We start from the raw sequence: 26,834 nt of genomic DNA on the forward strand, positions 1-26,834 counted from the left end.
CTGCTTGCTGTCTATTACGCAAGAGGCACGCCGCCACTTTTATAGTCCTCAAGGCTGTCGATGCCAGGAGGCGAAAAGAGGAGGGCTGAGAAAAGGCCGCTCCCTCGCGAAAGCCATTAGGTAACAACTGGGAGTATAACACCATCCAAACTAATCACTTTAATGGCGGAGAGGAAGGGAAGAAAAAAGGATCGACAGAGGGGGCCGCGAGATCGAGTAAGGTCATGAACAACACCGCCTATACCTCCAAGGAGACTTCGCCAGGTCCAGCCTCCGCCAGCTTGGAGAACTAGACATATGAGTAAACAAACTCTCTTTTGCTTCATTCCTAATTGACACTTTCAGATCTAAGCTGACAGACCATTTGACTACCTATCGTATGCTGCCACGGCTACCAAACAGAAATGTATCACCTCTTTATTGCTAAAGAGAAGAGACGTAAAATCAGTCGTCTCTTGGTTTGGTAAGTCTTTTTTAATTTAAAAGGCTGCAAAGACTTCGGAGATTTTAAAGAATGAATTACCGGTGCATAATAAGTAAAGCTAAATAAAGATTTCATTTTTGACAATTGTCAATACACTTGTTTGCCACTGCATTTGATATTTTAACTTCTGCGAGAAGTGAGTAGAGATACAAACTAAGCTGGTTTAGGTTACATCCATTCTGAAGGGACTCCTTAAAAGATCCTTGTCGTAAAATATTATCTTAAAATCAGGAAAAGGCAATAAAATAACTGCGTTTGGATGGCTAATGGTGCTTAATGATGTATCCAAAATTTCAAAAGAAACCAGAAATGTTGGCCATTCTTTGTCGGGAAATCTACACGTTAGCACTGTTGAAAGTAATTGATGTCGTAAGTAATTTGCATCAAGGAAAGTTACTTCTGTTGGGTTCGAGGAATAAAACGCTCAAACATATATACATTTAAGTAAGCAAGTGGACAAAAACTGTGCAAAAAGAGCTGATAGCTAAGTAAAGTCAATCGTATATGTTGCAATAATGTTGCAGATTGTTCATGATATTTAATCGAGATCGGACTTATTGTGAACAGATGGCTAAGATACCGTATTTCCTTATTATTCTTTAAAGTAGAAATCTAATAACTGAGGAGAACCCAAAGTAATGCAATCATTGAAATATTAACCGAATTTGCTGTTAATTTCACGTACCCATTACACTTTGGTTTTAAAAGCTAAGAAAAGGTATGTAGGCTTAGCCACCCCCGCCACTACCACATTTTCGTCGCACAAATGTCTATTCCATTCAACAAGTGATCACATGATTGTCTTGCACTGTTGTCAAGATGTGGTAATCAGTTGAAAAAATGTCATCAGGTGAATACGGAGGATAATGATAAGGCAAAGCAACCTTCCCCTCCAATCCCACTATTACGTGCAAGTCACAGCTAATTTTCTGTCATTTGTCATATAAGAATGACACCTTAGTGATTCATTAGTCCTAGCTATTTCCTTTAAAAAAGTTTTCCTCCACTGTATGGAGTGGATCCCAACCGTAGCCGCCCTTTGGCCTTCATCAAGTGAATAATTTCATCCGCAACACACACATCAAGCATTGTCTACAGATTAAGTATGAGATGGAAGGTGGAACGTTAGGGAATAGCTAACGACGTGTTCGTTCGTTTGTTCAATTCAAGTTACAATACTAAAGTCAATTCAGTCAGTCAGTCGGTCAACCAGCAATCTAAAATGAACGACGCACTTTTGTTAAGTACTTGAAGGTAAAGGTCAAGCTCACAGTCAAGTCATTTTAATTAATACATGGCCTGTGGGTTGACCCGTCTGCCAAGCCTCTACAGTTCTTCCTTCCCAGTTGATTCAGTTTTAAAGGAGTTTTTTATTCCGTTGAATATTAGAAGTGCTGTCCTTGATGCCTGAATCTTCTATCATGCCCAACCGAGGTAAACTCGTTTCGTGAAGCAGGCATCCTCGAAAATCACATCCATCGGGTTCTTTCAACCGGCATTTTACAACATGGGCATTCGCCGAGAGCCCAACACATTTATATTGACGTTTTCGATGCATGCATATAAACAAAACAATCACCTCTTTCTTTTGTTGATATAGATGTTGCGTAAATAATAATGGTACCAACACAATTAAAAAGCAACGAGAAGTATAATCATACTCATTTAGTTCAATCCAAGTGCTTCATGCAATTTTTCTGTTTATCACCAGGTTTTAAAGAACATTTTAACTGTTAACAAGATTCTCCATTTGATGCTTCGCGTGCTTTCATTAAAGTGCTTTAGAGGACTAAAAACTGTGCAATATGATATCTCAATTTTCTGACTATAATTTACAGCTTTGGTTCTACCAGTGCCGAAACAGGAATTCCACATGAAAAAAAGGCCACCAATACACGAATGGATATCCCTCAGCTAGAGAGATCAAACACGACCTACCCTGAATCACATCTCTTCGAGCCCGATCAACTGATACACGCTCCACTTCACTAATTCCAGTTTCGGTGTCATGATTGGTACTTTGAAGAGGCGTCATTACGTTGACCGGACAGTATTCCTCATCGAAGACGTCTCCATTATCTGCCTTCATCGTTTTCGTTGTCTTCTTTGGTCTCATCTCCTGCTGCTTGTGTCTCTCCTCGGACGTCGATGGCTGAAATGGAAAAAAAGTAAAGCAGATAAATTGAGATTAACACCTTCCACTGGCGTCACATATGGGTCACTCCTCAGTTTTATTACCCGAACCCGTTTACGACAAATTTGATTGTACTAAAACGTGTATCACAAGCGTACCATTTGAACTCAGAACAATGAAATGGGTAATGGAATGTTCACGGCTTTTCATGGTTTTTGAGCAGCAGCCAAATCGGTCAGTTTGGCGCTGCAATTTTTAGAGTTGTACTGGAACAACTAAAGGACCCGAACTGTGGTGGTCGACCAGTGGTAAACGAAATAGGAAGGCTAGCATGGAACTTGACAATAGTCAATTACCTGAGAGATGGATGATGAGAGGTAGAAATGCAATTCGCCTGACGGTGAGCCTCCTGAGAGGGCGTAGATATTCCGATCATACTCATCATCATCACCATCATCGTCATCTGTGTCGCATTCAGAACCGTCATAACCCTCGTCATCGTCTTCAGATTCCTCCTCAATCTTATCGGTAGCGTCAACATCGGAATTCTCTTGGGTACCTAATACCGGATTACGAAGTAAGTTTATTACAGTTATAACTACTAGATGTCTCAATTTATTGGAATGGAAACGGAACAATAAGGAGAGGTAACATCAGAGCTGAACTTTTGAATTTATAAAAAAAAAAAAAAAAAAAAAAACTAAGGATGGGAGGCTATATTAGGTTTCTTTCAAATTGTCCATCTACATTTACATACCTGCACAAGTTTAACGAATACCTGGACAGCAGCTTCAAAGTAGAAAAATCTGTTGATATTACTGAAGAACACTAGGACAGTATGCGAAAGATTGCCGTGGTAAGAAACGTATATTAACTTCTTGAAATTACCAGTTTTTGCAAGAGGAAGCGCTTGCTTCACCGTTTCAGAAAGGATATGTGTCGACCCCATGCCCAAGATCAGAAAGCCGTTTACACTCCAAAAATTTCCACTCCCAGAAACAACTGCCGTGGCTATGAGCTGAGACTGCACACAACCTGAAGTCATCATTGATGCATGGACGTGGGCCATCTTGAGGACGTTTACACTATTTAACCAAATTCACGTTGTCGCATGCACTTACACGTCTCTTCTTGACTAACTGCGCCTGGACTGGATTGAACTTGCCTGGCTAAATAATGCTGACACCACTTTGGTCCCAGCTTAGACCCTCAAGGCAAATAGTGGTTCTTATCACATTAAAAGCGTTTATCAACTAGACACGCCATTGCCAGCCAAACGCCATATTCGTTAGTAAATAGAGCTTCCTATGCTGCTGAAAGGATCGCACAGTGAAGTTCTTTTTGAAAGTAGTGCAATCAACTTGAGTTAGCACGAACCGACCCCAATAAACTACGAATTAAGTTTAAAACGCGCTCGTGAAAAACATTAACAGCTAAGGTGGAATTTTAAATGATATCAGCTCCCGATTGGTACGTATGAAATTCAGCACCTAATTAATGCAATAATGGACAATAATACCAATGTGAATGAGGCAAGAAAAAACATTGAAGCAATGTAGGTGACTTCTTTAAAATACCAGTGCAATATTCATGTGTTACAAGGACGATATAATGTTTAAACATTATTAAGATAAAATTGTACCAGAAGTGGATAACGTGACGCACTGGTAGATCACCTACTCAAATCAAAGTTCAGCTTTGTGGACTCATTTATTATGATTTAGTAATAAAAGAAGCATTGAAAAAAGAAACTTTAAGTTGTTCTGAAAGGCAAAAATAATGCGCTTGAGATCGATGCAATCGTTCTGCTTCACTCTGCTTAAAGCACTGCGTCGTATGGCGTCTCGAATCGCTCTCGGTCAAAGGACCCAGGAAACTTTGATGAATGAGGAAATGAAGCAACGCATGGATTTAAGCCGCCTCTACGAGCATATCGAAGACAAATATTAGTGAAGACTCAAGAAAATGAAATGAAATAAACACAAATAACGGTTTAGATGAATGAATGCAATCACCGCTGACTTTGCATTCGTAACAGCCTGGGTAACGATCAAAGGTTTTATGTAATCAAATTAACTTTTAAATTAGACGTGGGCGTTCACGAACTCCGCCTTGACTCTCAAGGTCAACAAGTTCATAGCTGAGAAGGGGATATTACTTATGCACATTTTAGGAGGATTTAGAATCAGACTAGGGCATCGGCTTGTCCATATTTACTCTTTAAAGGCGGCTTATCTGGGGATCACGTACAAACATTCAAGAAACGATTCAAATAAAGTGTTTACAAAACTGGAAAAGCGCTTGATAGTAGCGAGAAATCGTCAAATTAATCCTTCGAAGCACCCAGATAAATATTTCCGCATCTGGATTTCCGGCAGCTGTTATACTCCAAGTGACCTACAATGATACCATGGAATACTAGGAAAAAGTTCGCAACTGCGAAGTTGTACTAGTACTCGTTTTTCTAAACTGTTAGAACTTATTAAAGAAAGACTCCGTTTGTGCATTTCCATACACTCTTCGACTCCGATGCAGGCAAAACGCTTCTCAAAACTATTCAATAGACCTATAATAGTTGAGAGGCATTGTGGCCAGCTTCTGATGAAAACAACGAAAACAAAAGGCAGGCCAGCAAGGAGACAAAGCCAGAGAACTAGGCAACTATTGATGCAGAGTTCATGATCGCATCGTAGCTTTCCTTAGAATTATCTAGCTGAGTGTTTAGAGTACTTTCTTTTACTTGTACATTATGCTTACTCATCCCGGGATGATTCTAGGGGGCATGGTAAATTTCTACAGTAACAACCGAACTCCATGGTCGTGGATGCAGCTTTGCCAGAAAAAGTGGATTTAGAATTAAAAAAGGACGTGAACCTTGCATTTCAGTTCACGTAATATCAGTTCCTTTGGGCTAGTTGAACTTAACCTGTCTTGGAACCTTCACTAACACAAAGATCGCCATCACTACAAACACCCTTCAGCAAGACCAAAGCCTGGGAGTGAAATGAACGGCAGCCATGTCTCAAGTGGCCAGTTGAGAGAGAACTTAGGGATTAAAAAACGCGAAAAGAACCTACTGGAGAATTCACTAATTTTAGGGAAGAAAGGATGTATGAATGAAAAAGAAGAGCCCGATCCAGCGTTTGGAAAGACCCTTTAGGAAATATTGAATACGCAAGCACTCTACAACGCCCAAAGAATCTTCTGATGTTAATGGAAATTTGTAATTTCCAGTTGAAGGTGTCCCAAGGAGAACAAAAGAAAACGAGTTCCAATATGGCATGTAGAAAAACCCCTCGGTATTGACTTCCAGCATTCACAATCTAGATTCATTGGGAATTAGTGCGACTGTAGATTAAAAGTTTTGCCGTTTGCAGTTAAAATGGAGTTTTATTTGTTAGTGTTTTTTGTAAAACTGAAATTTTGTCGTAATACAGGTACAAGGACTTGATAGTGAAAATGAATTGCTAACAAAGTGGCCATGACACCTCAAACAAAGATTAAAGCGTTTTATAAGTTAATTCTAAGGAGCATGAGAGACGTCCAAATTAAAAAGAAATCCTAGTGATGATACTAATCCCTCAATTAAGAATGAGGTTCAAAACAAAGCGAAGGGAGGTGGAAACTCACTGCTCGGAAGCGCTTTAGCGCGTCGCAGACGCCGATTTCGCCTACGCTGGATCCGCCGAAGGAGACGTCGGCGATGACGGATAGAGAGTAGGCTGGTGCGCGCCGTGGAAGGATGGAGAAGGATGAAGAAGAGTGGTGCCACTACGCGACCCACCTGTCCACTGCTCAAGGCGGAGGTAAGCCAAGCCGCAGCCACCTGTCGCACCTCCGCTCGCGCCTTCTGTGACTCCGCCGCTTCCGACGTTGCCGGTGCAGCTGAAGACGCTAGAAAGAGGGAATCGCAGAAGTGCATCCATCTACCACTGCCGCTCCCGCCACTACTTGTCGTCTCCGCGTCGTCTAAATTGTCCAGCAGGATCAAGATGCATCTGACGAGCAGGAGAGAGAGACTTAGTAGAGCGTCCCAAATTAGAAAATTACAACCTTCCGTAACTTCTGTGTCTGTAACGAGGTAACATTTACCCTAATTTCGAAAGTAAATACCAGGACCCTCAAGATTTGATGATAATGGTAATCCTCTCAAGTTCCTCCACACGTCAATAATAAGGTTGCATTCAGGCCCTTACGTATTCGAGACCCAGATGATAAGTCGCTATACCGATGGCGTTTCTCAATCAAGGAGATTTATCATCTGAGGTCTCAGTTTCTCTGTCGGTAGACAAAAGCCCCCACAACTATTCCTCAGCCGTCAGCACATGAACGTAACGATTCCGTCTGCAGTCGACCACATGTGGTGGCGTATCTTTATCGCAACTCATCTAATCAGTCAGCAACCCAAAGTGAACCACACATTTGGATTTGAGTGAAAAAAGTGAAGAGAAAATTTGCAGTTTTTCTAGCGTATTGTCATCTATTAATGCATGGTCCTTGCGTGAGACCCATTTGTTTAGCCTACACGACCTTCCCTTCCCAATCAACGCAGATGCCAATTAACTTTTTGGTCACTCAAATTGACTATTACTGGGAAACAGTCTTAACGTCTTAATCCCCCACCACTTTTATCAACATTCTTCCTCAATTTGTTACAATCAAGGATAGAGGTACCTTCCTGAACTTGATGCACTACCAGAATAACACTATTTGTCCTGTCGCTGCACCTTCATCGGGTGCAAAGCTACAAACAATTAAACCAAATTAAAGCAGACAAGTTCGAATCACACTCGGTGCAGCCAACATTGTATAAGGATTTATAATCCAGGTATATAAACAAACCCATGCATTTAAAAATTCCCGGAATTTACGAGTCGCCCAGACGGGGCATACCCAAAATTACTGTAAGCACTCGCTATACTACTAATATTTCCTTTAAATAATTGCATATTCGATTACGGGGATATTCGTAGCTATTGACGGTTCAGGCTTCATGTTGATAACACGGAGCTTAGCTTTTGTCACACCTATAATACTAGTCTCGCACTGTTCCTACACTTTGATAGTAAATTTGCTTCTAGGCACACATGCCTCAAAACCCCTTCAGAGATGGCTTGAGTGCTACAATAGCAATTCAAATTATGCTAGAGAGCACAGGAACGGTTTACAATAATTTGGTAAGCAGACAGTTTTTAGAGTGAGTAGAGTAGCACTCTAGGAACGTCTCACATTTTCTAAACCGAACGAAAACTAACGCAGAAGTTAAAACCCTTACAAACTCAATAACAGAACGGGATTTAGTCAGGTTCAAAGCACGTTATCTAGTTACAGATAATTAATTGGGCGCTGAAATATGCACCACCCTCACCGATTAAAATTTGCGACACTTGAAGCACTCTCATTGCTGATCGGAGGCAAACCCATCGCAGCTCTGCGCCAGCCAGAAACACAAGTGCCTAAACCGCTTGAATTGCCACCAGCACCCGTTGCATTAGCCAATGTCGACGTTGTCGTCGATGCTACCATGCTGGAGACCGAAGAGCGTTGAAATTGCCAAAGCAGAGCGAATCGGCGCTATTTATAGAAAAAAATCTGATGGGTAAGAACAATTAAAAAGAGAAAAAGAATAGAAGTGATCGCTGTAGGTGCTCACGTGTGCAAGGGTACGAAGTGCAGGGTCTGCAGAGAGCATCTGTTGCACAATGAAGTTCTCCACCATAACCTCTGCGGAATAAGTCACATTTTTCGGTGCCATGTTTAGGACCCGAATCAACAGGGAAGCTGCGTCCTCCGCATAGGTGGATTCATTTAGGAAACACCACAGGGAAACTCCAGCAACCTGTAAATGTATAAAGGAGTGATATTCCACAGTAGATCGTCGTACTACAAGAGACGCTTCGGGCAAACTAAGACCTTTGATTTCTAACCGGCAGTAAAACGAGTTTGACCGCGTGAGTCAATCCCGTTCTGATCCCATTCATCAAAATTAGATAGCAGACAACAATAGTAGTGTGCGCGTGCAACAGTTTACACGGATTTATGAACTGTCTTAAGAACAATGAAAACTCAGAAGCAAAACTCGTGAAAATCCGTTTATAACCATAAATTGCTTCAAGCACAGCACGCTACGGTGATAAAACTCTTAGCCACTCAGAAGCAAGACACGTAAACTGTTGAAAAGTTTTATTCCAACAGACGTCTATAGGTTCGTCTGAACGTCAGTGATTATCTCACTCCCCAGTCTCCTCAGTCAACCCTGTGCGGAAACAGCTAGAGAATGAAAGCAAAACACGGTCTTTCGCAAGCATTTACAGTTACAAAATGGTCGTGCACATCGGGTTTCAAAGCAATTTTCTGCTTTTAGCCGGTACCGGGATGCCCAAGTGCTGCTAAAGTGATTTGGCTACACTAGGATGGTTCAACTATGCTTGCAACTTGGCTTCGTGTCAAAGCTGCTTTGGTGGCGTTAATTAGATGCTGCTGAGAAAGGTGCGCGAGTGTGGCAGAAGAGGGCTGTGTGTAAAAAGGGGCACTGTTTGTGACCCTTGGAACGCATTCGTTTGATGAACTCAAGTTCCTATTTCACCTGAAAACCGCCATTACGCCGACAGTCCTCAAGGATCTGCCATTATAGAACTTCCACTGCACGGATGAATAAATTGTTGTCTTTTCACATCAGCCGAAAGAATGTAGAGAAGCAATAAATATGCGCCAAAGGCATTCTAAAGGGTTCACTCCAAACTTAAATAAACACTACCGGGAAGAAGTCCAAACTGGAAGCGAGAGTACTTAGAACTTGGGGAGTCAGGACAGGTAAAAGAAGTCCGCTGCGACCCAGAGGTTGTTGTTGGTGGAGGTGGTGGTGGTGATTGCAGTCGGAAGTGCCAAAAGGCCAGCCGTGGATGGAAGTGGAAGCCTCGACCAGATCCAACAAGGCGTGAAGGCAGACGGCCTTTGTGTCGAAGTCTGCAGACAACACTCCACCTGCTACGAGGCAAGCCAACCACTCCGGAAGGGCTTCAAAGCAAAGAAGAGTATGAGGGGAAGGAGGGTGGGAAGGTAAATGAATGGAGAGAGAGAAGAATGAATGGATTAATGAATGTATCCAGAATAGCCAGATGGTTCCCAGATAAATGAAATCAGGATGAGTGGGTGGATGACTACGGGAAAGGACGAGTAGATGGATGCGTGAATGGAATGAAAGACAAACAGGTAAACTTACCAGCTGTATCGTCTGCACCACAACTGCTATCAAAGAGACGACTGAAATTAAGCTCGTCAGTCGAAGCAGAATCAGTGGACGGTTGAACAAGAGGGACATTGCACATTTCCACAACAAGGCGACAAAGCTGAGCCAGTAGATCCACCACTACAGTTCGCTCCACTTCTCCCGCCTTCGAGTCAAAAAATTCACAAAACTTGCTGTCCAGATCATTCAGATCTTTCCCCTGATATCGTAGAAAATCCAAACAATTATCCACCTAAAATTACACCGACAGATTAGCCTCAGAGTGAGCAGGTGGGATTGTCAGAAAGGTAGGCAAACTCACCATTTTAGATGATGAAGAGCATAGAAAGTGCTTGAAAAAAGCCGCGAGAAGACGTCGGACGTCTCCAATCGCACTAGCGATCAAAACAACCTCTTTGTTCCACGGCTTGGAGGCGCTGGATGCACCCGTTGTTGATGGACGCGAAACATCAGCCAGAGACTGATCCAGCATTGTCACCATATGCTGTTAAAAATAAGCACTTTTTGGTCAGTTTTTGTGAGATTTCGGTACAAGCAATGACAAATCGACCTACCACCCCAGAAAAGGCGTTCGCTGTGATGAAAATAAGTGACCAGGAATTAAAAAAGTGACTGATGAAGCCCAAAAATTTTCAAGTACGTCAAACACATTCATTTGTCTCAAATTAGCAGCAGCAAGTTCTCATGTGATCAACATACCAACAATGTTGGCCGGTTTCAAACCGATGAACTGGCTGGATTAAAAAGAATGGGTTTGGTTGGATGAGTTTTGAAAAGGAAGCAAACAATCAGGTGTAGCAATTTTGATGCCGTTAAAGTAGTCCACCTCTTAGTCGGGGTTATACACTCAAGCTCCATTTGACTAGAGCATGCCGTGATGTTAAGACGAGATGAGTAGGAGAAAAACTTGCAAATTGAGCAAAAGATGTTATCTTTATCACTAGTAGCAACACAATGCAACATGGCATGGCATTGCCTGAAATGATGGACCTATGGACGTCTGTTGGATCGAAACGTTTCACCATTCTAAGTGTCTTGCCCCTGAGTGACTAAGAATCCCATCACCGTAGCGTGCTGTGCTTGAAGCCATTTGTAGTTAGTTGAAGATCTAACAGATGAGTTTAATAGTTTGCGGATCGAAATACGGCTTAACATGTTCTAGATGTCATCTCCACCAGTAGACTCTGCTTCACAAACTGGCAGGGCGAACCTGATTCCACCATGAAGATGCAGGATAAATTAGCTGCTAGTCCATCCTAGAAAAGGTCTTTACTTCACTTATCTACAAGGAAGGTAGTGAGGACATTTACAAACCCAGTAGTTTGTCTCAAGTTCCCTATTTTTTGCCTTATCCTCAAGCATTGTACCCACTCGCAATTGCGCTCACTTTGACTTTCTTATGATCGGTGGATATTGCGTAGGGATGGATCTTTTATGTGCTGAGGCTCGCTTTTTTGTGAAGATCACTTAAAAGCTGTAACTACGCGAGATTTAGGATATCTTGTGCGCTGTAGTACTCCAAGGGCTCACAATTACATCGCACCCCTCGTGTACTCAGAAGGGCAACACTAAGACTTCCGTTTTTATGAAGTTTTATCGAAATGATTATCCTATTCAGAAAAGTAGCCTATCCGTGCCCGCACATTAGCAGACCATAGCACGTATGCGCCACCACCGTTGCTCCCCCCATCTTGATAGGCAGTGTCAGGACTGGACTGGGCCAGGCATGGTGTGTACAATCTACCAGTACTCATAATAGGACAGACTTAACACTAATAGTGCAAGTTATACAGTCACAGTAGCGTCCCTTTTATAGCAGAGCCGGAAAATCTGACGTCTCAATTTGACTAGAGTACCCTCTATATCAGTTTGAGATTCAGGGCTCGGCAACAATAAGTCCCTGCAATGTGGTTAAAGGCTACCCACAGTCATCTTTTCAACAAAAATGCGGCCTCACCTCTTGAATGTGCGCAATCAGAACGACTAGCAAATCGATAAACTCGGCGATCTCTGTCAGGGTGAGATGATCCATCCGCTCGCTTAGGGCCACTGTCAAGCCGGAGACCATGCGAGGTAGGTGGCAGCCGCGAACCTCCGGATACGTATCGGTTGGCAGATGTTCCACCAAAAAGCGGACTGCAGAAACCCATCCGCGACGCACTTTTTTGGGAGAGAGGAAGAAGTGGTTCTGAAGAAAGGGCCACATAAATTCCGACTCGAGGTTGGCGAAGAAGAGCTCCGCTTCGCGCATGAATTCTGCCTCCACAGAGATACGAGCAGCAGTAGAGGCTGATGGAAGGGCCTCCTTAAAGGGATCACTGGAATGGCGAAAACTTAAACGTGGATTGGTGGTGGAGAGCGTCCGCCTGCCGCCATTTCGACTAGATCCCCCACTATTTCGGAGTATACTATCCATGGTGCCTTGAGAGATGGAAAAGAGCAACAAGTCGCGTCGTATAGAGATAGATAGAGTTGAAGCCAATGAGGGATACGGGATATTCTTTAAATTAGTTGGATAACTATATTTTGCCTAATTTTCAGGTAGCAGTTGAATTAGTCAGTTTGTAAGTGAAAATGCTGGCGATCGAATCCCCTCGAACTGTGGTGATCGAATTTCCCTATGAAACAGACCCCGATGGCGAATATTTTAGGTATGAAATCTTCTGCTTTCTTTGGCGCATTAATACACTGGCATAAAAACGCTCGTTGGTAAGCGATCAGTACAAGAGTGGGGGGATAAGGAGCTTCTGGGCAGCCCGACCAAACGATGCAAAAAAAGTGATTTCCCTAAGTCAAATTTTGCGGGTATGGATTATTACTACTCCAAGAATAATCCTTGATTCAGTTAAGTGGAAGCTAAATATCCAACAAGCAGATCAGTGATTTCTGCATTGGTAATTCAGCATACAACTTCAGAAAGTTTCTCACACTGTCCCATGCGTCGAAATAGCCAACACTGCTGTCGATCATCCTTTTCAAATAAAGAACAAGTTTGCTGCAACTTCTAAGTAAAAATTTTGGCTCCATGAGCCAAGAAAAAACCTAGCTATAGCCTCTTCACCTCCTACTTTATCTTCATGTTTCCAGATCTTCATACTATTTCGGCTGTGCTCATGCAGTTGTTTTATGCGAATGCCAAGAAGAGGACATGGATAAGAATGACGTGAGGCCGTATCTTCATCCCATTATAAAGTCCAAATCTCAGAGCTAAGTCTCTCGGTCGGATTAGGCATGAAGTCTCGAACTGCCTTGTAAGAATTAAACCTCTATCTCAAAGTTTCACCGATCCTGGTCGCTTCTTAAGAAGAAAACTTTTCTTGCACAGCTTCGTTGTGTACTGGCGTTTATGTGTGAGCACAATGTTGAGATCCCAGCCGGAGTACCCAAAAAATGACTGGGGGAACGAGGTCTTCAATGTCGACAACATACGTAGAGCTAAAACCCAACGTCCGTTTGCGAGTCTGTTTGATGAAGTATCAAGCTGTGAGTTAGTTCGATTCTCATAAATATAGTTTGTTTTGGCTTTACTGTGGATGTTAAAAACAATCCATGCAATTACTGACTAGTGTTCCCGAAAAAGCCACCATTTATTTGATACAGACACTGATTCCAGCTGATAAGCACTATGGATAAATTAAAAAGGAGGCTTCGGTATGTGTTCGCTGTAGGCCATTTCTACGAGGTGGTTTCACCGCCGACGTTTCGCACTCCTTGCTGACCAAAAACCCTTACTGACAACTTTTGGTTCAAAATCTGGCATCCAAACACATTCAGCCAACCGATTCCACCGTTGGATACTCGAAATTTAGCATTAAATGAGGAAACACAGAAGGTTTAGACCTGGCTAATGCTCCTTCGTGCTTCATCAGCAAATATGCAACAGCAAAAGATGTGATTACCATACATAATTTCGAGGATGCTGTTGCTCAGTACACTGCCTTTGTATTCTGAGCGCTTCCAATAACAGCCAGTCTTTTCTGTGACGAGGCACTCCGTGTTTACTTTTTTTTTTCATTCTCATCAAGGTTGTTCAAAGATTATAAAGGTACCAGCTTTTAATATCCGCTACACTCCAAATACAGCCAGTAAAGTCCTCCAGTCTAGGGTGACTGTTTCCCTAAGTATTCGGTTTGGATTACAGGAAACTAAAAAGGTGATCAGTAGAAAAGTGTTAGCTAGTCAACACTGAGCATTACCCCATCTGAATTTGTGCTACAATACAGACGGTTACTTCAAATTATTGAATTTCAAGGTGGATGTATTTACTATCTATAAGTTGGAGTTCAAACCATCTTGCCTCCTACGTGGCTGATTCACTTAAGGGTCGGAACTCCGCAAGTCATTTACTAACTCAAAACCAATCAAACACTGCAGTAGTCATTGTCTCAGGTCAATTGCATTGCTTTGCGAAACAAGTTACAGTGTGTTGACTAAGCAGAGTGATTATCACTTGAGGCAATCAGGCATTTCAAACTTGATAGCTCAATAATTTCTGTTCCAAAACACGATTTTTTTGGCAAAAAAACCTCCCGTCAAAGCAAAAATATTCGTAGGAAATTATAAAACGTGACTTCCCGAGACGAGGCTATTTAAAGAATACTGATAAGCAGAAACATGTTGAGATGCCAGAAGTGACATCGACGATCAAAAAAAATGACTTAGAGGTTCCCATTTGTACTTTGAGATGTGTCTTCAAAATACCTAGAAACTCAATTCAACACCAGAGGCAACTCACAGGCATCGTACTGTGCTAGCATTTCCAACGTCTGCTGAGGAAGTTTTTGATCCTTGGATCGCTGGTTCGCTGGTGACGAGGATTCCGATGAGTAGGCAGACGAATGGGGACTCTTACTCCCTCCATCATTACCACTGATGCGTTGAAGGCGATGGTACATATGGAGGGTGAAGAAGACAAAGTCTACCAGAACGTGCTCTACTAGAAGGGAACCGATCTCCGAACGGTTTAAGAGACCTCCCATGAGGCGGAAGGGACGGAAACAAGCACTGCGGTCTAGTAAAAAAATAAATTTGTATATCAAGATTTTTTCGCCTTAATTTTAAAAAGCATAGTTCAACTCAATAGCTTTGGTTACGAAATACATGGAAGTCAAAAGCGTCATTAGTTTCTCCGGGTTATTAAGATGCCACAGGAGTGGGTTGTGGGAGTACTTTACGAGTGTTGATAATAGCTTGAGCGAAGGCCGTATTTGGACCAGTTCCGTCCTGACCTTGTTCACATCAAGGTGAGACGGCAGACAGCAGTGGAAGCGTATGTGCGTGCAAGTGTACGGTGATTTGCAAACTTTCTTGCAAACAATGAAGGTGTAGAACTCGAATCTGCGAAAATCCGCTCCTGTCCATAAATGACTACAAGCAAAATATACCACAGCGATAGAATTTTCAGCCACTCAGGAGTTGACTTTAACAGACAGCCGTGGGTAAGTACGTATGTCAGCAATGACCCCAGTTCACATTCTCAGCAGTCATTTCCGCGGTCATTCAGCCAGTGCGTGAAACGCCAAATCAACGCAGAGCCACTTTCAATGTGGTGAAATAGCGTTAGAAAATAATTTTCTCTGGGGGAGTTGAACACAGCAAGATACAAAAAAAATCATTCACAGACATGAGAAATTACATAATACCAAGGCAAGCTGCTTCTCAAAAGAGCTCTCCCCCTTTGATTAGGCCAATCTTTGAATGACAAATTGATTGGGCTATCCTAGGATGGTTCAATCGTCTTAACAATTTGGTTTTATGTCGAAGCTGTTGTGAAATTATTTGTTAAGTTCTAGTGAGATGGGTGGACCATGTGGAAAAATAGACGAAATTTGTACTCCTTAAAATACATCCGATTTGCTAATTCTGTAAACCCGAAGCCCATGTCTTGCCTTAAATCCATCTTGCAGACATAAGATTACGAGGATAATTAGTCTCTTGGACTGTCTGGAAGCTTAAAAGCTATTTTTTTTAGACCCCTTCAGCCTATGATACCTTCCGAGATAGCCCGTGTGGTTTGGTGGGGGGGTACCTTATTAGTGATGAAGAGTATGACTGCTTACACGCACCGTTGTACATGTGAAACTCAAGAGATTCAAGGTTAATGAATCCGTAAAACTGTCTCGGCGACCGAAAACTATTTTGGCACTGCAACTCCTACAATACTGTCAAAATGGAAGTAGCTTGTGGAGGCTGAGGAGCTCGTCTAGTTACGCATACTGGAAACAAACATCAAATCATTAATTGGCCTCTTCTCCCTCTTTTGAGCGCCATTTCCAATGCTATTCGCTCCCACTTCTCCGCCTAAGTCGTAACGAGACTTTGTGTAAATTGAAAATAGGTGCCACACGGAATGAAAGATTATATCGTGAATCTGCATCTTAGGAAAAATACTACTTATTATTGATAGCATAAACCACAAGTCTGGTACAAATTTTCGAATATCACACAATCAACAAGCTGAAGTGTATCGATAAAGAATCCGTTTAGAAGATAGTGGCAAAAATCGGACGATGTTCTACAGAAAGCATGTTAATCGCTTTTCGTGATGGGTAATATCATGCCCACAGATTATGACGAAAACTAATTCCTTTCAAAGAAGTACAATAAGTCTTTCCTTGAAGTTAGCTGAGATTCATTGAAACTTAATTTCGCTTCATCAATAGTTGTGGTGTAAAACTCCAAAGCAGACGCCATTCTTGCCCTTCTGCAGTGCAGTCCCGGAGACTCGGCCATCCACAGCAAATATTTCCTAGCTAGGGGAAAATTTGCACAGTTTACTAATGGAAAGTAGTGCAGATGAGCTACATCGAAGTCTATTATGTGGCAGTCTTTTCACCGTCATGATATGAATGCTTTCAATCCAACCAAGTATTGTTGCTTCGGTTAAGGAGAGAAGAGTAATTGCAAGGAGAACTGAAGACGACAGCCAAAATAGGATGAACACGATGTAGTATGATGACGTGGCCTAGATAGTGAAAACCTTTTGTTATGCATTAATTCATGCGCGATCGTTATACTTTAGCGTCTTCAAAAGCACCACAGGCTTTCAATTGCCAGCATTCACTTATACTTTGAAGAGAAACGCGGGGTTAATGCGAAAACTCTTCAGCATAACAGATGACGAACCACTATGGATGGGCAGAATAGAGGAAGCCATGGAACTATGCTGACTGCCTACCAATCATTTTGGTTTTGGATGCTACACTACAGCCAGATCTGAATGGAAAGGGTCATCATCGACGATGTAGAGGCCGCATGAGGTAAGATCCAAAGGTCGCAAGGGGATGAGAAATTAACTCAGATGAGAGACAACTGGATACGACGGGCGTAAAGAAAGTAGCAGGAGGTCAGGAAACGGACATTATTCAAATCACCTAAGTATGTAGCGTTTTTAACAAAACCCTCTAACAAGGCCCAACTGGTATTGAAAAGTATTGTTTGTAGAATATTCGTCAGCCTATACCAAGCAACATCTTTCAGATCAAGTTCTTCGAAGTATACTGCTGTCATTGAACGTGATGGATAAAGCCTAATTAAACCCACGAAAGCCGCTACTAAATATTAAAAATAGAAGCCTTCCTACGCATAGTTTTAATGAATCTGGCCGCTGCATTGATGAGGAGTGCAGAAAATGCTGCTCAAGTGGGTACGAGGACTAAGTATAGTATCACAATAGTCGATTCAACTAAAAAGCTGTGCCATCATGTGATTTCCCTCGTTAGGGTCTTCATATTGACTGCGCTTAGGCTAAATATCATTTCACCAGTGCATCTAATCTTCCATCCCTTGGGTAGAGTAATAATTTAGTGACTCGTACCTTCTTCGTCCTCGTAGACTGAAGAGTCTCAATCCCACGATTTAACTCGATATTCAAGTTTAACGAAGTTGAAAAAGCAAAAGGGGAAAATTCTTGACGTCTTTTCGAGTTTCGAACCGCATTTACATTCCAGCTCATTTCATGTCCCATATTTTTTCTGGTTCCCAACGCCCCCCATCCATCCATAGTTGGGCTGGCCATTTTATCTTGTTTCTGCTTCTAAACTCTTCACTGCCATCATAACAGCAATTTACAAACTACTCCATCGCGTGACATTCGTATCGGTAACTCTAGCACCCAAATCTCTTTCCGGCGAAATCAAGCACAATAAGGCTAAAAATGGCGAGGTGATGAAAATTTTTAGAGGGGCCAAATTTAGAACCGCATCTCGAGGGGTCTGCACTAAAGAAATGCAGTAACTTTTGCAAAAATTCAACAGAAAAGCATATCGACTGACCGTTCAACAAAAAGGTGTCTAGAGGGGCTAAATGAAAACGGCGTCGAAACTCGAAATTATGCGAAGGGTCTAATGGACCTTGGACACTGTTCATCCCAATAGGGGCCCATCTAAATCTAAGACATGAATTACCAATAATGAAGAGCTTGAGACAAGAAGGTATGCGTGAAGTAGACTCAAACTTATTTCAGCTACAGACGCTTGTAGGTGAACCGTTACAGTCACCCACTATTCGGCATCCATGTTGATGACATAAATGTCTACAAACATCCAGTGGCTTGTCTGTTTAACTACGATGACTATTTACCTTTCACAAGTTGTACTTTCGCTGGGAGACATGGTCCTCCAGTTACAGCCATAACCTCACGGACCTCCGCACCAGTATGGCATACCATAACTTCGATGAAGACTTGAGGCACTACACGTAGTCGCCCAGTCGCTCTATGTTTCTATAATAAACCTACATCTAGAACCGTATTCTGTTTCGTCTTCAATATTGCTAAAAGCTGTTAGTGAAAGGTGAGTGACAGAAAAGAAGGATGCGTAACTGAGACTGAAGCACGTACATAGGAGTCATAAAGGAAAGCGATACACAAACATGAGGAGATTTCGACTTACTGGCCGTTTGCACATCTACGATGGAGGGCGAAGCAAGAGTCAATTTAAGGATGCCTTGCATCGCCTCTGTGAGAAGTCGGAGGCTGAAGGTTTTGAAATACTGCAGTTGGATTGCGGAATCTGAGTCGTTTTGGACCTGATTGGGGAATGGCCGGTGGTTACACATGAATGAGATTGGATAATGGTATCGAGTTAACTCAACATATTTAGACAAAATGATAGGATATAAAAGTTAAATATCTCAAACATCATGCTGCATCGTCAAGGTGTATTCGAATGTGTTATTGGACTAAGATTGTTTCTGATAGTAGCAGGAACTAAGCATAAAGGCAATGCTGATCGACAATACTAAATGGTAGCTAGCTTCATGAAAACTGGTCATTTACTCAAATCGCTTGAACGAAATGATGACGGTGGTAACCAACAGCTAAAGATTGGAGTTTGATTGGACAATGCAGACGGGCTAAAACACCACTTGCTCAAATAATGAAGTTTAAATTACCGCTAGGAGATAGGACATGACACACCCTGTTTTCTTGAATAATTAGGGAATTTGGAATTGGAAGAGTTCTTTTAAAATAATGAGAAATGGGAAACCTGCTTGCACAAATAAAGCCACTAAAAGCACTTATAGGGGAAAACGCTCCTTCACTGGCTACTGACCACTTTTTTTCAAGATTTGTTTACTTCCTGTGCGTTCAACTTGTCTTTATCGGGTCGTGAAGTTGTGTATTGGGGAGCATTAACCAAGATATCATGAATACGCCTCTACGTGCAAATTGCGGCTAACTGAGAGCACAATCGGCTTCATTAACGTGAGTAAACTAAGTTACTAGGCACAGAAAGAAGAAACTAGATGCAGTAATATTTATCACAAGAGTACGGATGATAAAAATGGTTTCGAAGAGACCTGGCCGCTAGAGTATGCTGGAAAATTATTTTGACACCGTCGTCAACGTACAAACAAAAACTCACGTTACTAGAATGAAGCGCTATTCTAGCAACCGTGGTGGCATGCTGGGACGCATCGGCAGACTCAATGGCCTGCGAGCCCAACAACCACATGAAAAGACGTCGATTCAATGAGGCATCCTTTCGCAGAAGCACCGTTAGCGCCGCCGCCACCAGGTCCCGCATCTCCGACGCAGCTATCCTTCCTTCCAAAGGATGGCTGCACTGATCACGCCTCTTCTGTTGCTTTTGTGAGGAAGTAGATGCAACCAAATGTACTGGCAGAGTAAGGATGACAAAATCCAGGGTGTCACGCTGAACCAGCACTACGTTGTCAGCCAACAAGCATCGTATGCTTTCCAACTGAAAGGAAGCATCAAACAGCGTTCGGAAATATAAAAATACACCAATTTGTCCATCTTATTCACAAAGTACCAGTCAAAAGCTTCTAAAGAAATCCCAAGTGATGGCTAAACAAGATCAGCGTTCGTTAAAATGGAACTTTTGATTTAGAAGGTAAAAAAGATATGCTACCGCAATAACGGGAGCACTCCGTGGTCCAGTCCAGACACCGTTAACTAAGGTTAGATGTCAGGCACAAATAGTAGTGTGAGTGTATGAGTGCGTGCACGCAATAACGTGGAGTGGTAAACGAACTTCCTCTGCAGCCAAGGCGTCAAACCCGAACCCGTGGACATCTACCCGCAGATGACTTCAAGCATAGCACAGTACAGTAACGGAATACTTAGCCGCTCAGGGATGAAACGTTTGATTGAAAAGTGAAGACGTTTTAAAGACGATAAGTGTAAATCACGTTAGTAATGGTCCTTAGCTTACAGCCTCGTCAATCGTTCCTGTGAATACTCGGTCAGAGCACGATAGCCCTGATCGTTGTGAAATTACACAAATACTAATCCTTCTGTTGGGAGAACGGAGAACGCAATACAATCATTTGCCAGGAAAAGTGATTAGGTTTAGGTGCACGCCAAATATCAAGACGGCGTCCAGCTCCCGAATAATAACGAAGCAAATCAGGCTGCCCCCGGATTGTTCGGCCGACGTTGTTGTCCAAGTATCATTTAAATGCTGGTAATACACGTACATAAACTTAGCAACAGAAGGCTGTAGAAAAGTTTCTAAAAAATCCAGCTCATACCTTCGAAAACTCGGGTCATGCGGCATAATTAAAGTCCCGGCTCAATTCGAACGCGATTAAATAATATTGCTGGAGATAATTGTGAAGCCTTTTAGATGTCAGATATAATATGCAGAAAAATGACAATTAAAACCCGACTCATGCGTGAAGCCCAGAAGCCATTTCACACACCATTCCTAAGGTGATAGCTAGTTTTAGAATGCTGGTGCTTAAAAATATCAAGAGACCTACCAGAACCGCTGTTGAGGTTCCGAAGAAACAGGCCTGAGTTGAGAGATGTCGTCGCTTGTTGAAGTGATTGAGGATGAATGCGGTGCCGAAGTGCCGTACTGATGGGGCATGAATCAAAACCTGAAAAAAAGATGCGAAGGGGAGAAGCCCGTTTTCTCAAATAATAACATAGTGGGGATCTCGATCAGTTTGTTGCATTGAGGTGTGCATAACTCCGTCCGAAACAGCTATTTGTAACGCGGAATACAAGCCCACACAAGCGTCTGAAAACACGCTAGTGTTGTCTGCATGTTTTTACCTCAAACTGCGAGTTTAGTTGTTAGGGTTCTAAAATTTTCAGTTTTTAAGGTGAACTATCCTAACATATTTATATAAAACAGCTTTGCCTTGTCTTCAAGTTTCCACCTCCATCCCATACTGTATGGGTAAAGCTCACCTGAAAGTTAATAACAGAGTGGTTAATTAAAGACGAGTGTTGTGTAAGGTATAAGTTATGCTTATGAATTTCCAGATTCAGCACAGATTATGCCTAAAACGTCGGCTTTGATTAAAACAAGCAGATTTTCAAGGAAAATAAAATATGGTAGAAGCTAACCTGCCAAAGACAAGTGTAGAAGAAATCAGGTCCTACGACCGAACAGAATTTTTCAATGATACTGTTGCCACGTTCAAAAAACTCTGACCCCTCTTCGAGACCGGGTAAGAGACCCTGAAAATGCAAGAAACACCAGAGTTGCTTAATTTCGCCAAAGCACAGTGTGGTGAGATAAAAAGGTCCCACTGACTTGCAGGAGCCCCAAAAAAGCAGTTCTCAGCTTTTCGCCGAGGGGAAGAAAGTAGGTTTCGAAGAGACTAAAGAGAAGCGGCTTGACGGTCATGGCGGAGGGACCGAGAAGGCCGAAGAGACAGGGGCCGTAGATGCTAATATCGGCAGCAAGATGATTCGGACCCATAATACGAAAGATAAGATCAAAACACTCAAGAGTCTTGCAGTGAACTCCTGGAGGGAGAGCGGGATGGAGACATTGTGCTAGGCGTTTGCCCAACAAACGCTTTTTAGGAATCACATCGTAGCGATCGTATTGTTGGATTAACTAGAGACAAGTAACCACTTTCACTTGATGAGCAAATGACCACGTGTGTTAATAAAGTAACAAATTAAATGCATACATTCTTGAAAAATCCTGTACTGGTCGAGATAAATTTACCTTTATAAGGCGAACTAGAGAGGAAATCAGATCAGCCCATTCATTTGAATATTCAAATGACTTGAGGCATTTGTCAATGGCAACGGAATATGATCTGTATTTTGGATCCGACTGCAGACCGGACCTTCGATTCATAGTAGTAGTGAAAGCAGCATATGTGGTTCAATTAAGGAACGAAGGCCCGTGCGCTTATGAGTCAGTGCTAGTAAATTGAAATAGTAGGCAAAATGCGCAGCTTTTAAAGGTCAGTTTCCGAAATATTTTGTATGAACCAAGTTAGTAGTTCTATGCAATAAACCACATATTCTCGCATCAAATAGTACAAATTAATCTTTAAGTCATGATTTGTTGTGCTTTGCTCCTCACAAAAAAAGTTCAGTTAAAATAGGTGTTATTCATGTATTTTTATAAGCCTGATTGTAACGAGCCAGTTTTGTTCTTTTAAGCAAACTTATTTTTGCAAATTATAGTTGTGTGAGTGTTTATAGCCGAAACAAATGTTTATTTTGAATAAATACATAACAGCACTGGACCAACGAAGTTGAAGACGACACTAAGCGCAAACGTGAGTGTCACCAAATAAGCGAAATTTGACGATTTTACTGATTGGGTGCCACAGAAGAAGGGTATACGATGTGGATACCTTAATCCGCAGGTACTCAACGCGACGCGATCCTCGTTTAACCCTACCTCTTTCCTTTGAACAAACAGCTTGACTCGATAAGATTGCGTTAAATAGGAAATGTTAACAGGAATGAGTACAGATTTGCAGGAAGTCTGGGCTCTGAACTCTTCTCGGTCTTGGAAAAAACTGACAATGCCTCCGCTACCATATTTGTATTTACAGAAAGCTTTTAACCTAAAAGGCGCATTTAAACAGCATAAGCATCACACTCGCGTCCACTTTTGGCAATCGACGCAACATTTTATTTCACAGAAGGACAAATGGCGCCTAAAGCTACTTCAGGCATCTGTGATCTGCAAACTTTCACCATTGAGGTACCATGATGGCTAAGTGATGATTTTATTTGTTATGCGGCTAAATGCATAAAGCCGCCATGGTCTTAGCAGCTAAATGGAACCCAGATAGGTGGTTAGAATGCAAATAAAGATGCAAAGGAGAAATGATTAATAAGATTACTTATGTAAGGCCAGTTTATATTGTGGTCTATTAAGTCAGTCTCCTTCTTTACTAAATGCTCTCGGAAATGGCTTTCAACGAGCGAAATGCTGTAGAGTATAATTAAGCTTTGAGCAGCTAAGAGTTAATTCGCTAATGAGCTTTATAACGTCATCGATAATACGGGTAGAGTGGAATTTACGTGCTACTTCGCTGACTTGTAGATGGTTTTAAAATCCCAATCACGTTATGGTGACTGACGAAGAAGAGTGGATCTGGTGGGCATTGAAGGTTGCATTAAAGTGAGGAAGGGGACTTCTTATAAAAACGGCCTTTACCTTAACTTTGCACTTAACCACGTGGTTTCGTCTGCCTCGAGAGTTACGTTTCCCTTCTTGGTGTTAAAATTTAAATGCTACTGATGTAATACGATAGTGGTTTATCCCTCTGTTCTGTTGAGGCGCCACTTTTGTACTTCGAATTAGCCCCCTTGTACCTCGCTGGGTGGGCTGGCCTTTTGGGCCATGCCAATAGCCCAGACACCTTCTCTGCGCTGAATATATATTCTGCCCGAGTATTTTGTCTTCTTTCGTCTTCAGGGAGTCTCGGGACGCTACACTGAGTTACTGAATATGCTCTGATATTGTCATAATCACGACAGATATGTAAACCAGGACGATTGCACATAACATTTACCTGTCTCACTTGTGTCCATCATAGTGGGCAGAGTTACAGTTCACTTTTCGGGACTTCTGGGACAGATTCGGCTAATTGCTGGCACTTTTAGTCCAAAATTCTTGTTATCCCTTTCAGCTTATACGGGTATTTGACATTATCAAAGAATGTATTGGGAAGGCCTTTTGCGGTACACGATACTACTTTTGATCACGTGGAGTATTTGAGGTGAAATTTGCCAGCGTGGAAACAAGTAAGTTGACACGGGGAGGTGATGAAGCTTTAGCCGGAAATGAGGGTTAACAACAGCACATGATTGCGCTTTGTAATTTACGAGCTCTAGAACAGGCCATAAATTATATTTGCTTCATCCGGCGCAGTTTTGCTTTAAAACTAACAAAAGTTTTTGCTTTACGTGCACAGTCGTGAATTGATATTTGGAAGAAGTTAACACAGATTCCTTTAACTGCTCTTCGTAGCTTCTGCAGCACAAATTTCACAGCAATGATATGCTCCTCAGGTCGTTAGAAACTTGAAAGTTTCTACTTTTATTAAGATGAATGGAATCAGGTGTCGCCAAACCATCTCTAACGACAACAAAGGAATTTTTTGATGACTCCAAAGACCCTACTTAGAATCGCATCGTCCGTCTCTCTGAAGGTTAGTCATTTTGACACAAAGGAGTTCTTGTCAGTAAGATGCCTCTTTTTAATTGAAAGCATTAAAAATTGGGCCCAAATAGTAAAAAGTTGGCGGTAAATAGCCATAAATAAAAGGACAATAGTTATTTACAGTCCGCCTTCTATTGTACCGTACCTTCCCATTGGTCTGGGAAAGAATCTGGAGGAAGCAATACACAAATTAGGGCAACAACCTCCACTCCGCTTTTACAACGGGACCTTTGACCCAAAGAGCTACCCAGCCAGCTCTAGCCATGTCCATTTATATCATATGTGGTTGACTAATGGGAAGAAAGATGACAATCATTGTTTGGAGAAATACTAATAGAGGATAAGATAAAAGACTTATTCCTGTTCTAGCCTGTCAATGGTGACACACCGATTCAGGAATGGGAGATGTATGTAAACACGATGCATTCATCCTAGAGTGACTTACCACCAGATTGTAGTATTTACACATAATATTTGAGTTTGGATGGTGGGGTCTATCACTGTACAACTGACATGCAATTCGCGTTGCAGGAGGTATTTGCGTCTTTGAAATTTAGCTTAAACTCATGAGGCAGACAACCTCGATTTGCACCTGACTTGACCGATATTTCAAGATATTTTTAAACAATAGAAAAGTGGTTGAGAGCACAGAGGTCAGAGAGCACGCAGGTAACAACGCTCTGCATTATTACAGCAAGTTTATCTTACAACCCAGCAGTTTCCCTTTGCCATGTAATTCCATAACTATGACCAACAAGATGCCTGTAAGTATTTCTCAAGAGAATGTTGTAGAAGCCGATTCCATGAGCCTCCATCGTATCATGTATTCATGGTTCAGCCTCACTGTCTTTTCGCAAAAAATGGCGGTTTTTTAAGCTTTTTTGGCACTAATTCCCGACCTAAAAATGAGCACACCTTTATCCTAAATTGCACTTTAAAAGAAGCAAAAGTGCAGAACAGACGATAAATATAGTCGCTATGGTAACAGAAGAAACGCCGAAAGACGTCTACTACATTTTAATGTAGCGGAGATATGATGCAGAAGTGGAGAAAATGCATACCTTTATCGTCTCTCCTGACGCTTTCAAAAAAAATCTTGTAATGAGCCAAGTAGCATGTATCGGCAACTTTTGATAAAACTGGAAAGAGGGATAACTCGTGATGGGTTGAAAAAAGGGAAAAAAGGCTGGTATTTTAAGGGGAATCAAAATGTTCATTCCCGATCGTGAAGAACTCAGTTAATCCACTTTCCAATTGTTTCTGATCAGATTAAACGGTCCTGTCCAAAGCGGCGTCTTTCATACCTTAACACACTAGTTAAATGAAAAACAATGCGGTGAAACAGTACATCCTGGATTAAACTTTAAATGGATAAAAAGGATGGCAGGTGTAGCAAACTGGACCCAAGGAAAGACTGATGCGAATGTTGGATGTTCATTCATTTGTTCCGAAGATATTCCCTGCACAATGTGCGTGGTCCAACCTAGAAATATAATCCCCGCAGACAGGTGACTATCAAAATACCATAAAAAAAAAGAGGAAAGGACAGTTTTCTTTAAATGAAATCAAACAATGATGCTACAGAGGTACGAGATAAATGCCCATCAAGTCCTCGAAACCACCTTATCTCTCAATTTCCAGTACGTTACATATTTTTATAGACCATTCCTGACACCTACCTACTAAGATGAAAAGACGCTACTCAGGATTGCATCTCTTTTCATTAGCAATACAATAATTTCAACTAAAGTAGCCAATTAAATCAAACATACTCACTTCACTTCTCAATGTTATCCACTCCCCATAATTAAGAATGCTTTATTGCAAGTCTTCCTTTTACCTAATTAAAAAAAAAATTCAAGTAAGGTCAGTCGATGCCTCACCTACCGACCGATTCAGCAAGACAGAGTGTTACAGTAAAACTTTTTTCCCATTCTTAAGTACACATTAAAGGGAAGGGAAGGAGTAAGAGAAAGTGATACATAACCACAAAAGAATGAAATTAGAAAGATAGTTGTCTCACCATAGGAATGTAAGGAAGATAAACGATATGACAAGTAGATA

The 26,834-nt window shown here is 41.8% G+C and overlaps 1 protein-coding gene across 1 annotated transcript in view; it reads right to left on the reverse strand. All coding sequences in view use genetic code 11, as the record gives it.

Moving 5' to 3' along the window:
- Positions 1-22,439, reverse strand: part of EGR_08334 (Protein dopey-1) — a gene marked incomplete at both ends in the record, with an annotated part of 37,460 nt that extends 15,021 nt beyond the window's left edge. The window contains 18 exons of the mRNA XM_024497583.1: positions 19-127; positions 159-289; positions 2,423-2,636; positions 2,975-3,177; positions 6,249-6,616; positions 7,987-8,192; positions 8,272-8,457; positions 9,376-9,635; positions 9,841-10,099; positions 10,169-10,351; positions 11,825-12,288; positions 14,603-14,878; positions 18,759-18,894; positions 19,734-20,072; positions 21,097-21,216; positions 21,692-21,805; positions 21,882-22,190; positions 22,305-22,439. Of these exons, the coding sequence (XP_024348006.1) occupies positions 19-127; positions 159-289; positions 2,423-2,636; positions 2,975-3,177; positions 6,249-6,616; positions 7,987-8,192; positions 8,272-8,457; positions 9,376-9,635; positions 9,841-10,099; positions 10,169-10,351; positions 11,825-12,288; positions 14,603-14,878; positions 18,759-18,894; positions 19,734-20,072; positions 21,097-21,216; positions 21,692-21,805; positions 21,882-22,190; positions 22,305-22,439 (4,012 nt within the window). The remainder of the gene's footprint in view (positions 1-18; positions 128-158; positions 290-2,422; positions 2,637-2,974; positions 3,178-6,248; positions 6,617-7,986; positions 8,193-8,271; positions 8,458-9,375; positions 9,636-9,840; positions 10,100-10,168; positions 10,352-11,824; positions 12,289-14,602; positions 14,879-18,758; positions 18,895-19,733; positions 20,073-21,096; positions 21,217-21,691; positions 21,806-21,881; positions 22,191-22,304) is intronic.
- Between the last annotated feature and the right edge of the window lie 4,395 nt (positions 22,440-26,834).

This window comes from Echinococcus granulosus, assembly GCF_000524195.1.
Source record: "Echinococcus granulosus chromosome Unknown EG_S00103, whole genome shotgun sequence".
Lineage (NCBI taxonomy): Eukaryota > Metazoa > Platyhelminthes > Cestoda > Cyclophyllidea > Taeniidae > Echinococcus > Echinococcus granulosus.